General features: G+C 39.3%; 1 protein-coding gene across 3 annotated transcripts in view; it reads left to right on the top strand.

Moving 5' to 3' along the window:
• The window catches only part of F5 (coagulation factor V), a 93,694-nt gene that overhangs the window by 5,835 nt on the left and 75,350 nt on the right, over nucleotides 1-12,509 (top strand). For all 3 annotated transcript variants that reach the window (XM_063627197.1, XM_063627196.1, XM_063627199.1), the window contains exon 3: nucleotides 8,416-8,538. In XM_063627197.1, coding sequence (XP_063483267.1) covers nucleotides 8,416-8,538 — 123 coding nt within the window. The remainder of the gene's footprint in view (nucleotides 1-8,415; nucleotides 8,539-12,509) is intronic.

The raw sequence follows: 12,509 nt of genomic DNA, 5'->3' as shown, positions 1-12,509 counted from the left end.
TTTCTCCACTCATTTATATATTCTTCATATGTGTTCATTTATATATTTATTTAATTTTAAACAAATCTGCATTTAAATATTCTTTTATTTTTAAATAATTGTGTATCAAGGCCAGGCGTGGTGGCTCATGCACTTTGGGAGGCCAAGGCAGATGGATCACTTGAGGTCAGGAGTTCCAGACCAGCCTGGCCCACATGGTGAAACCCCGTCTCTACTGAAAATACAAAAATTAGTTGTGCATGATGGTGCACACCTGTAGCCCCAGCTACTCAGGAGGCTGAGACATGAGAATCACTTGAACCCAGGAGGTGGAGGCTGCAGTGAGCTGAGATCACATCACTTCACTCCAACCTGGGTGACAGAGCGAAACTCCATCTCAAAAAAAAAAAAAAGTATATTGAGAACCTACTACATTCCAGGCTCTGGGATAAAGTGAATAAGACATGGACCTTGATTTCCAGGAGCTAATCAGCTACTAGGGATAACCTATGGATAGACAAGCAATTACAGTAGAGTAATAAGGAAGAACTATGATGAGGATTCTGTAGCAGGACATAGGAGACCTATCTCCAGTCCGGTGGTCAGGAAAGTATTTCTATTTCTAGATTGATAGCTGAAAAAAGAGTAGGATCTTGGAAAGCCAAGCGGGGAGGCAAAGGGTTGGGTGGTAGATGCATTTTAAACCAAGGCACAGAATGTTTAAAAGTTTGGAGGTGAGAGTATGGTATATTTGTGGAACCCTAACTGGATCAGCACAGTTGGAGCACAAACTTCAGGGAAGGAATTAACAAGAGATGCAACTAGATGGGGATCAGGGATCCATGCTAGGCTTTATATTGAGAGGAATAGGGAGTCCCTAAAAGGATTTCAGCAGGAGAAATATTTGTCCTTTAGAAAGATTATTTTGTCCAATTATAGAGAATAGATTGGAGAAAGACCAGTCCAGAGCCAGAGAAAGTAGTCATGGGACTGTTGTATCAATCCAGATAGCAGAGAAGCTGAGATGGAGAAAATAAGATGGAGTCCAAAGATATTTAGGAGCTAAAATTGATTAAACTTGGTGACTCATTAGATGTAGATAATGAGGAAGAAAAGGGAATTGTTATGGACTTCAAGGTTTCTGTTTTGAACAGCAGAATGGATAGGGTGCCATTCAGTGAGAAAGAAAATTTAAGAAAAGGGGATAGTTTGTGAGAGAAGGTGATAAGTATAGATTTGGAGTCTGAGGTGTGTATAGAATATCTATCTAGAGATGTTAAGTGAGCAGACAGGTGTAGAAGTTTGGCCCTCAAAAGAGAGATCTGAGCTAGCTGTCAACATTTGGGAGACATCAGAACAAAGATGGCAAATGAAGAATGTAGAAGGTGTGAACTTACCCAGGGAGGATGTGATGAGAAGAGAAGGCTGCAGACAGAGCTCAAAGTAGCAGCAAAGTCCAAGGGATGAGCCAAGAAAGAAAAGTTTACCAAAGGAGCTTGAAAAAGCCTGTTCAGTGAGGGGAGAAGAAATCTAGAGAATGTGTTATCCTGGACGCAAAGGGTCAAATGCTATTAATATAAGGGCCAAAATATGGTCCTTTTGTTATGGAATAGTGGGGCAAGACCAGATGGCAGGGTGTTGAGGAGTGAATGGAAGGCAAGGAAACTGAAGCAGAAGGGTCTTATAGGTAACTCTTCCCTGAAACTTGGTTCCAGATGGGAGGAGAGACAGGGTAGTTCTGGGGGGGACTGAGGAGCTTAAGGATATTTGAGAATTTTATAAAAAGGAATACAGAGACTTAAATATTTAAGGGAAGACTCTATAGAAATGCCATGAAGTCCTTTCCAATAGAAAATGAGGGGATAAAACATCTGAGAGAGAATGATTAATGGAGACTTAGAAGAAGCAGGAAGCGTTGGGATTCAAACCTTGGGCTGGCTTGGCCTTCGGTAGAATGGCTACCACCTTCATGGGGGGTCAGGAAAGCAGAGGATAACATTGCAAATAAAATTAAGTTTGTAGTTGTGAGCAGGAAGTTGAAGGATGTCCTGTCCTCTATCACAGAGTCCATTCATTTTCACAGCTCCAGCTCCAAGCTTAGCATGTACAATAGATACTTAAGAACTATTTAATTAAATTAAATTGTAGGTAGATGAAGGGAATATAGGTGGGAAACATACTCATTAGGGCCAGGAAAAGAGGAATTGGGCCGGTATTTGAAGGTGTACCTTTTGTGGCTTTTGCCAAGCTAAGCAAATTTTATTCCCTTTGCTGTGTGAGACATTGTGCTAAATGCCATGAGAGACGGAAAGTACTAATTCCAGGCTGAAGACTTTTAAACAATAAAAAGGCATGGATAGTTTTTGAAGAAAAGGGTACCGTGATCAAAGTCCTTTCAGAAGATTAAGTTTTGTAGTGATTTCCTGATTTAACCTTGTTAGAGGTAGACTCTGACAGTTGGTGAGAACAGTCTCCAATTTATGTGTAAGGCCTTTGCACCTTTCTGTCAACCCCTGTGTATCTCAGAATATATTTGTTTTATGTGAACAAAGGCATTTTGACGTCCATTTTAATGTAATCTCTTCCTGAATGTCCAAAGTTGCTTAACTATGAACTTCTGGAGTGCAGGAGTGGTATCTTATTCACCTTTGTGTCTCTATAATAGTTGATAAAAGGAGGCAAATCTGGCGTGAAGGAAAAGCCTTTTATTTTGACTGAGAAGATCTGGATTTGAACACTGCCATTAACTATGTGGCCTCTCCCAATCCCCAGACTAGTCCTGTGTTATTCGTACCTTTCCCCTATGTCCTGCTCCACTCATCTGCTGGGTATGATTGTAGCTGAGCCCTGAAAAAGTCATGAGCCTCACTGCTGCAGCATGAACTATTGTTGTTGTTAGTTCTTGTAATTGCAGGGGGCTGGGCTGTAGGATTGGAGGTCTGAAGATGCCCATCCAATAAGGTTTGTGGACATTTGGGCAGGTGAGGGAGTACAGCTGGGGTCATTTTTAGGAATTCTGTCTTGGGCTTTAAAATGGCTAGTTTTGGCTGGGCATAGTGGCTCACGATTGGAATCCAAGCACTTTGGGAGGCCAAGGTGGGAGGATTGCTTGAGGCCAGGAGTTTTAGACCAGCCTGGGCAACGTAGTGAGACCCTCTTTCTATTTAAAAAAATATATATATTTGTTTTTATGTTGGCTTTACACAGGACTATTTTTTTTTTTAATTAGCCAAGCATGGTGGTACATAACTGTCATCTCAGCTACTGGCGGGGCTAAGGCAAGAGGGTCATTTAGGACAAGCACATCACTTGAGCCCAGGAGTCTGAGGCTGCAGTGAGTTATGATCACACCACTGCACTCCAGCCTGGGTGACAAAATAAGACCTCATCTCTAAATAAATAAATAATTAATTAAATTGACTAGTTTTGAATCTGCATATTTTTCAGGGACAAATTATAAAATGTTTGTCCCTGAAGGAGTTTTGAAATAGTTGCAACAATCACTACCTTGTGTTATGTAATGCATTGTTCACCTAAGAGCAGGGGATTGGATTAGCTGACCTTCTGCAGTCCTTTCCAGTTCCACAACTGCACTAAATTGGGTACACGCTGTGCTGGCTTCCCCAGGCCCTGAGGTAGGCCACTCCTTTCCCCAATCCAGCTTTGGGCACTAAGGAGAGGGTGAGAAGGGTTTTAGGCCATCCGGCTGATGGAGGAGCTAAAGAGCAGCTCGAAAACCATTTAGCCATGTGTTTTCCTACATGCTTGAAAGTATTTGGTATGCATTTATGAAAACATCCTTTTGTTTTGCCTTAATTCTGAAGAAGCAGGAGGGGAAGTTGCATAAATACTCCAAACTGTCCACTGAAGTAATAGGTCTTATTAGGTTAAATAACTTAGGAGACTTTCTCTGGACATCTGGTATTTGCAGGCATGTGATGCCAACAAACAAATCAACCAAGCAGGAGAACCATGGCAACTAAATGCGGCACACAATTGGCAGCATAGTCAGCACCCTGTTGGGCTCACTGGCAGCTGGGGTAGGTGGGAATAGTCAGTGGAAACTTCCATCAGGAGCCAAGACAGAGCGTAGCAGCTGGAAGAGAGGGGTCAGTCAGTGGAGTCTGACATGTCAGGAGTCAAAAGAGGTGTAGACATCTGGACTATTCTATAAAGATGGGGGCCTGAGCCTGCCCCGTGGAAGGAATAGGGAGAGCTTCGGCTCAGGAGTCCAGAGATCTGAGTTCTGATCCCAGCAATGCTACCAGATCACTGATTGGCCTTGGGCAAGTCATCCTTGTCCCCCGATTCCTACCTCCCAGGCTTTGTTAACTAAAATAAGGACTGAACTTTGTGACCTCCACAGTCCTGTGTAAAGCCAACATAAACAAAAAGCTTCAGGCACAAGATCAGAATAAACTCCAGGACTAGGAGTTCAAGGAAAGGAATAGGACAACTGTGGGTGGCAAGACAGGGGTAGGGAAAGATAGGACCTCTGTCCCAGAGATCAGAGTTTACCATTGCTTCTGTAACCAGTTACTGCAAACTTAGTGGCTAAAACAACACAAATTTATTCTTTTATGATTATATTTCTGCAGACCAGAAGTTCAAAATGGGTTTTATTGGGCTAAAATCAAGGTGTTAGCAGAGCTGCATTCCTTCTGGAGGCTCTGGGGGAGAATGGTTTCCTTGTCTTTTCCAGTTACTGGAAGCTGCCTACACTCACGGGCTCATGGCCCCTTCCTCCATCTTCAAAACCAGCTAAGTAGCATCTTCCAAGCTCTTCCTAACGCAGATTCTCCTGCATCCCTCTGATAAGGACCTTTGTGATTACATGGGATCCACCTGGACAGCCCAGGAAAGTCTCATCTCAAGATTCTTAATCATAGATACGCAGTCTCTTTTGCCATATAAAGTAGCATATTTCCAGGTCCCAGAGATTAGGACGTGGACATCTCAGCAGGGGCACATTATTCCGCCTACTACACCCACCAAACAAAGCCCTCCCACGGTGTCCTCCCTCTCAGAGAATGGCACCCTCCTCCACCCAGCTCTCCAAATCAGAACCTCGTCAGCCATCCACGGCAACTGATTTCCTTCATTCTCTACCCCGTATCCAATCCATCTTCAAGTTCCAACTATTTTATCTCTGAAATAGATCACTAATGTATTCTCTCCTCATCATCTCATCATAATCTCAGTCACCACTGTCTCTCCTAGAGTCTTCTATCTGTTCTCTCAATTGGTCTCCACTCGGCTTCCTCCCAGATCATCCTCCACAAATGCAGCCAGAGATTTTAAAACCAAAATCTGGTCCATGTTGCACTCCTGATGAAAACTCTTTAATGGCTTCCAGATACTCTTAGGCTAAAACGAAAACTCTCCGAGGCTTACAAAGCCCTGCATGATGGGACTCTGAGGATGCCTTCAGCTTCACCTTCTGCCCCTTCCTTTCACATACTAAGCTCCACCTCCCCACTGGCTGTCAGTTCTCTAAAAAGGCCACCTTTTCTGGCACCTCAGGGCCTTTGTGCATGCTACTCTCACTTTTTAGAATGTCTTTGGCCATCCCTTTGCCTCTCTGCCTTTGGACCTCAGTTAAAGGATTAATTCCTCAGGAAAGAATTCCCCAACTCACCTCCAATTGGACTAGATTCCACTGTCAAATACTCTTCCGAGTATTCCATCCTTTTCTGTCATAATATTTAGCATAGGTTTAAATTGAATGTTTTTGTGATCATTTGTTTAAAATCTGTCTTTCCTACTATAAAAACTTATAAAGTTATCGAACTATAAAAATGTTCGACTTTTACAAACTCTGTGAAGGCAGGGAGTGGGTGTATCTATTTTACTCTTTTATGCACCATTGCAATTCTGATGCCTAGGATAATATAGGCACTTGACATTCATTGAATAAATAAAGGAATGAATACAAGGTGGAGGTGTAGTATAAAGAAGTGGCTTAAAAGTCACGCTCTAGAGACAGACATATTAAACTTTAAATCATGATGCTGTATGATATTAGGCAAGATATTTAAACTCTCTGAGGCTCAGTTTCCTCATCTATAAAATGAGGATCTTAATATCTACCTTAAAAACGTGTGAGGATTAATGTAGGGACTTACAGTGCTTGAATGTATTAAGGGAAACAGTACAGGAAAGCCCTATTATAATTATCATCACCACTGCAAACAAATGCTGGCTGAACTCCATGAGTGCTGTGACTTCCTTCTCCTGCTTCTAGGATGCCTAATGGTGAGAAGCCAATCCCATGACACTTGTGGATGGCTCAGAAATGACAGTAGTTGATTTCTGTCACTTGTCTGGAATGGAGCTTTTGGTCATAGATTCTCAAGATTTCAAAGACATCAAGATCACCAAGGAGCACACGTTAAAGTGCAGATTCCCAAGTTTCACCTCCAGAGCTCAGATTCATTGAGGCTGAGGTGATATTTGGAAATCTGCCTCTTATTAAGACCCTAGGTGATTCTGATGCAGAGACTCAAAGGACTATACTTTGGAAATTCTAGTGCAGTCATCCCTTGGTATCCACAGGGTATTGGTTCCAGGACTACTCACAGATACCAAAATTTGCAGATGCTCAAGTCCCTTATATAAAATGTCATAGTATTTGCAATAACCTATGCACATCCTCTCATATACTTTAAATCATCTCTAAATTAGTTATAATACTGAATGCAATGTAAATACTATGTAAATTGCTATTATGTTATAGTTTTATTTGTATTGTTTTTATTGTTGTGTTATTTTTTATTGTTGTCTTTTGAATATTTTTGATCCAAAATTGGTTGACTCCATGGATGTGTAACCCTGAATATGAACTATGGTCATGGAGGGCTGACTATATATAATTCCTCAAATTCTGACTCAGCCATCAACTTTTTCCCTAACTCCCCAGACAGAATTTGTGCTTCATCCTCCCTTCTTATGTAGTATTTTGCCCATATCTCAGCAGTCGCTCCTATTATACATCTATCTCCAAACTAGCTTGTGAGCTCCTTCAGTACAGGGACTGTATTTGATCCAGGTAGCCAGAAACTTTCTAACACAGTGCCTGACATGTAGAAAGTAAAACCTCATTCTTGATTTCTGCACCCATAACCTCCTGTCCCTGCTGTGTTCTCCCACTGCAGTAACTAATAACATCATTTACCCAGTTGTTCGGATAAAACACCTTGAGGTCATCCTTGACTTCTGTCTCTCACAAGCCACATGAAATCCATCAGCAAGTCTTGTTTGCCTTACCTACAAAAATGTCCAGAATCCAACCACTACTCATCACGTCCTGCTACATGTGCTGGCCCAGTACACTGCAGTCTCTTTCCTATACTGCCTAATCTCTCTGCTTCCGTTCTTGTCCCTACACAGACTATTCTCTACATAGCAGCTATGATGAACTTTTTGTTTTAGGATGAACTTTTAATACACGTTATACTGTGTCTCTGCTGTACAAAGTGGTTTTTCATTTTACTTAGAAATGCTCCATTTCACTTAGACAAGGCGTGGTGGCTCACGCCTGTAATCCCAGCACTTTGGGAGGCTGAGGCGGGTGTATCACCTGAGGTCAGGAGTTTGAGACCAGCCTGGCCAACATGGTGAAAAGTCATCTCTACTAAAAATACAAAAATTAGCTGGGTGTGGTGGTGCATGCCTGCAATCCCAGCTACTTGGGAGGTTGAGGTAGGGGAATTGCTTGAACCCAGGAGGTGGAGGTTGCAGTGGGTCCTGAGATTGCACCACTGCACTCCAGCCTAGGAGACAGAGCGAGACTCCATCTTAAAAAAAAAAAAAAAAAAAAAAAAAAAAAAAAAAGGCTCCAGTGATGTCCCATTTCACTTAGAAGAAAATTCAAGTTCTTACCATAGCCCATAGGGCCTCCCTTATTCTGCACACTTACCATCCACCTCATCTCTTCTTTCTTCCCATACTGTTTTTCTTACTGTTCCTTAGATACATCAAGCCTACTCCTGCCTCAGAGCCAGAGAGCTGTGTGATTTGGTTCCTCAATTCATCTAGGTCTCTGAGCACACCCATGTCAGAGAAATCTAAAGTAACTACTCTCTCACATCACCCTCTGTAATTGAAATGAACATCTTTCTTAAGCAAAGACGGTTATCTCTAAGGAATGACAGCGGGTCAAATTGGGCAAGACTTGGTCAGAACTATTTCTCCTGCTCTGTTGACTTCTTTTGGGTCCAGGACAAGTGTTTCTACCGTTCTGTTGTGATCTGTGTACATGTAATGTTGAGTTAATGAGCTGCTAAAACCTTCCAGATAGAAGATAAGCGAGTCAGCCTCAGGACCAGGAGGAATGGTAGCAATCACTCTTGGTATCATCTGTTTGTTTTTCTTGCTTAGCAACTCTGCCTTTGGTGACCCTGAATACAGACATAGTTTAAATATTTGTTTTCACAGGACTTCTTGGGCCTACTTTATATGCTGAAGTCGGAGACATCATAAAAGTTCACTTTAAAAATAAGGCAGATAAGCCCTTAAGCATCCATCCTCAAGGAATTAGGTACAGTAAATTATCAGAAGGTAAGATAAATTTAATATTTTTCTGAAAAGGGAAAATATCTAAATCTTTAATACCAGCATCAACATGTAAAACTATACTGTTAACCACGTGTTGTTAGGGAAATCTCTTGCAACTGGTAATTATAAAAATTGTTGCTGTTTTAAGTTTTGAGAGAGGAAAAGGAAAAGGTTTTGGAGTCCTCTAGACCTGCATTTTTCACTGAGTTCTTACTCTTTAATGTTTGGGAGGGCAAGTTATCTAATTTCTCTGAATTCTCGTATGTTCATCTTAAAATGGGAATAATAATACATACATTGAAAGATGGTTTAAGGCGGGGGTCAGTAAATTTTTCTGTAATGGGCCAGATAGTAAGTTTGTTTGGCTTTGCAGGCCATTAAGATCTCTGTTGCAAGTACTCAACTCTGCCTTTTAGTACAAAAGCAGCCATAGACGATACTTATTTTTTTGGCTTTGGTTACAGATGCCAGAACTAATTAACTTTATTACCGTATTCTTTCCCTCAAGTCATACACCAGAGTAAAACTGCCTCTGACAATACAATTTTATTTACAAAAACAGGAAATTGGTTGGGTTTGGCCCATGAGCCACTGACATACTGATATAGAACTAGCCTGATATAGTCTTCCTGGCACACAGATGACACTCAATAAGTGGTATTTGGTGGTGGTGAGACTAGAAGTATTAATAGTATTACACTTCTGGACATAGTGAAGTGGTTAAGAAAGTAAGCTTTAAAGGCAGACAAGTTAAAATTCTAGCTTTATCATTTCTGATTCTATGACTTTAGCATCTCTGAGCCTCAGTTTTCTCATCTGTAAAATGGAAATGATTATAACCACCCATAAGATTGCCTGAAATTTAAATGAGATCAAGTAGGTAGAGTACTAAACATGGTTCCTGGGATCTGATAAGCTCTCAATAAATAATGATGACAATGATGGCAATAATCATAAAGATAATAGTCACGCAAGTTATTGTATCAGCTGCTGAATAGTAAGTACCTGATGTTAATACAGCTCTAATTATCCCATTATGCTGATGTTCAGATCATTGTAAGCATAGTAGAGTTCCATCAGGCACTGGTATAAAAAAATTGTATCCATATTGTAATAGTTGTTGGTATAGTAATATTTTAAAATAATTTCAGACTTTTCATGGTTCACAAATATCTTTCCTTCTCCCACATGTTCCAGCCATCACAACTTTGAGAGAATAATTGAGTAGGAGAGTGGTTTACGTGCAGGTTTTAGAACTAGACTAATAAGTGCAAATCCTGGCTCAGTGACTTTTATAAAGTTATTTAACCTCTGTGTGCCTCATCTTTCTCATCTGTAAAATGGTAATAATAATCATATCTCTGTCATACAGGTTTGTTGTCATGAAATCTTAGAATAATGACTAGCATATAACAGATAATAAATATGAGCTATGATAGTAAAGATAATTATTCAATTAAAATGTGTTCAAATAATTTAGTATTTATCTGAAAACTTGTTAGTTTCAGAAAAAAATCAGAAAGTAATTTTTAAATTTATTATTTTCTATATAAACTGTTGTCAAACTCATTCCCACTAAGGTATAAGTGACTGATAATAGGTCAATGAACTACCTTCCTTAGGAGTACTTGCATTAGCACTTAATCTTTGGCTTGAGGAGAAACAATGAAGCATTAACTGTGGCACTGAGATGTCTTCTAAAGTGATTTTGGCAAGACTCTGGGTGAGGTAGTGTGCACAGGAGTTTCTCCTATGTTCTTAAAATCATACAGTGACATACGTGAAATCAATCATACAGTGACATAGTGAACAACCACTTCACCTATTTATGAGGCTTCCAGATGACTGCATCAGAAGTTCAGCAATGTAAAGAATAAGGGGGAGAAACCTCAAAATATCAAAATGTCACATGCAGGTTTCATTTCAAATAAGGGAGGAGGTAAGAATTGTAGACTTTTGACCCTACCTGGGCTGTTTGCACAGTGAATGAACCTTGCAACATTACCCCTCTTCCTTTACTGTTTATTTGTCCCTATATTCCCCACAGCCAGCAATTATTTATGAGCAATTGCTTAAAATGCTCCCACAACTTTCACTGGAGACATGATTATTGGTGTATAATATTGCCTCTGGTTGTATGAATCTAAGAAAGGTAAATACATATTGGTAGGGAAAGTAAAATTTTACCTTAGAAATGAGATGCAAATCTAGTAAACAGATAGTATCTTTTATGGTAAAAGACAAGCCTTGTAAGTTGATTTTATTATGCCCTCCGCATTAAAATAAAACATCTCCTTCTCTATGTCTGACACTCACTCTCACCTATAGCCTCCCTCTATAGTTTGAGCTATTTTTTTAGGAGTGGGGATAAACTAACTGCATGCTGAGCCAGTTACATGAGAATCCAGATTCCTCTATCTCAGAGGTAGATATTTGAGAGATGGGTGGTAGGGAGTTAAGATAGTATTACATTGGCTTGAAAAACCACAACAGAACATCAGACAACTCTGGATAACCCTTTTTGACAGAATGGACAAATGGTGATTTGTAAAAATGCTTATAAGGACATTTCCTTTAATAATGTATTTAATAAGACTGTTTTAGATCGGGGAATAAAGTATCTGCAACTGTAACTAATCACTTAAAAACTATCACTAAAGGGTTTCAATTTGAGGTTAAATTTTCAGAAACTCTGTAACTAGCATACATCAAATTGACTTTAATGCTGCACCTTTGAGCAAGGTTTGTTGTTCAGTAAAATTTTCAAAGTTGTTTTGGTCAATTACCTTTATAAAGCTTGTTTCATAGAGAATTTAATATTATTCTTTTCTCTTAGTTATATTCTCATATTTTAAATATATGAGTTGCATATGAATGTAATGTCACAAAATTAGTTCTATAATATACAGCCATCTGTTGGTAAGCCAGCTCTCCAAATAAAACATGTTTTCTTTCAGACATTGTTCCTTGTATCTAAGTGTTGCCAAATTATCTATATAAAAATTTACTCTTTTAGATTTTTCCAAAACATTCCAATGCTTGACTTAATGTAGGTGATTACATTTTTTCAGTTTTCATCTGAATATTTTGGCCTTATGTAGACACTTGAGTATATGATAAACACCTGAAACAAACTATAATGGCTATAGTTTGTATGTTTAATAAATCACAAAAATGTGGATCCCTTTTCCAAAGAGACTTGCAAGTCCTGTGCAATGAAATCTGCTCTTTATAAAACATCAGCATTGATTCGCCCATTGCCTACATCATAGCTTCTGAAAGAATATTCTGAATCTTTGAATGCATTGAAGCATTCACTAAGTTTATTAACTTAGGAGAGGAAAAGAGTTGTTCACAAAAATAAGTAACAAGGGAAGAGTTACTGAGTGAGCACCCTAATAGGTAACCAAAAAGGCTCTTTCTGTAACTTCACTTTCCCAAAGCTTGTATGCACCATTTTTCATTTTTAAAAAATACTGAGAGCCTTTGGCAAGTAATTAGTACATCATGACAAGAATAAATACAATACAAAGCTGACTATCGACTGAGCAGGAAACGAACAGAACTGAGTAAATACAAATGAAGAGCTACCCTTGTGTAAAGATTTTATTCCGGCAAGCACCTGAACAAGGACTTTTTGTGCTCTAGCACAATAGTTGTCCCTGTCCATTTCTCTTCTTTTCAGTTTAGAGCTTAATTTTTTTATTTTGATTACAAAGTCAAAATCACATTCACCAAAACTGCATCTCACAAATGCTTCCTCTTAATAGCTGTTTGTATTTTATACTTTATATTAATGTATGTTGCAAAATCAAAGATACAACAAATCTGTTTTATTCTAGACTAAAGGTAAAATAATTTGAAGTGAAAAGAATAAAAGCATTGATAAAATTATACCCCAATTATCCCATTAGCAGTCCTCACTCAGTGTAATTATAGAATATATCCTATGTGCTAGTCTATATCATTCACTA

The sequence above is a fragment of the Symphalangus syndactylus genome, chromosome 12, assembly GCF_028878055.3.
Source record: "Symphalangus syndactylus isolate Jambi chromosome 12, NHGRI_mSymSyn1-v2.1_pri, whole genome shotgun sequence".
In the NCBI taxonomy this organism is placed as follows: domain Eukaryota; kingdom Metazoa; phylum Chordata; class Mammalia; order Primates; family Hylobatidae; genus Symphalangus; species Symphalangus syndactylus.
Note: the sequence above shows the minus strand (reverse complement) of the source record. Positions and strands in the feature narration are given on the sequence as shown.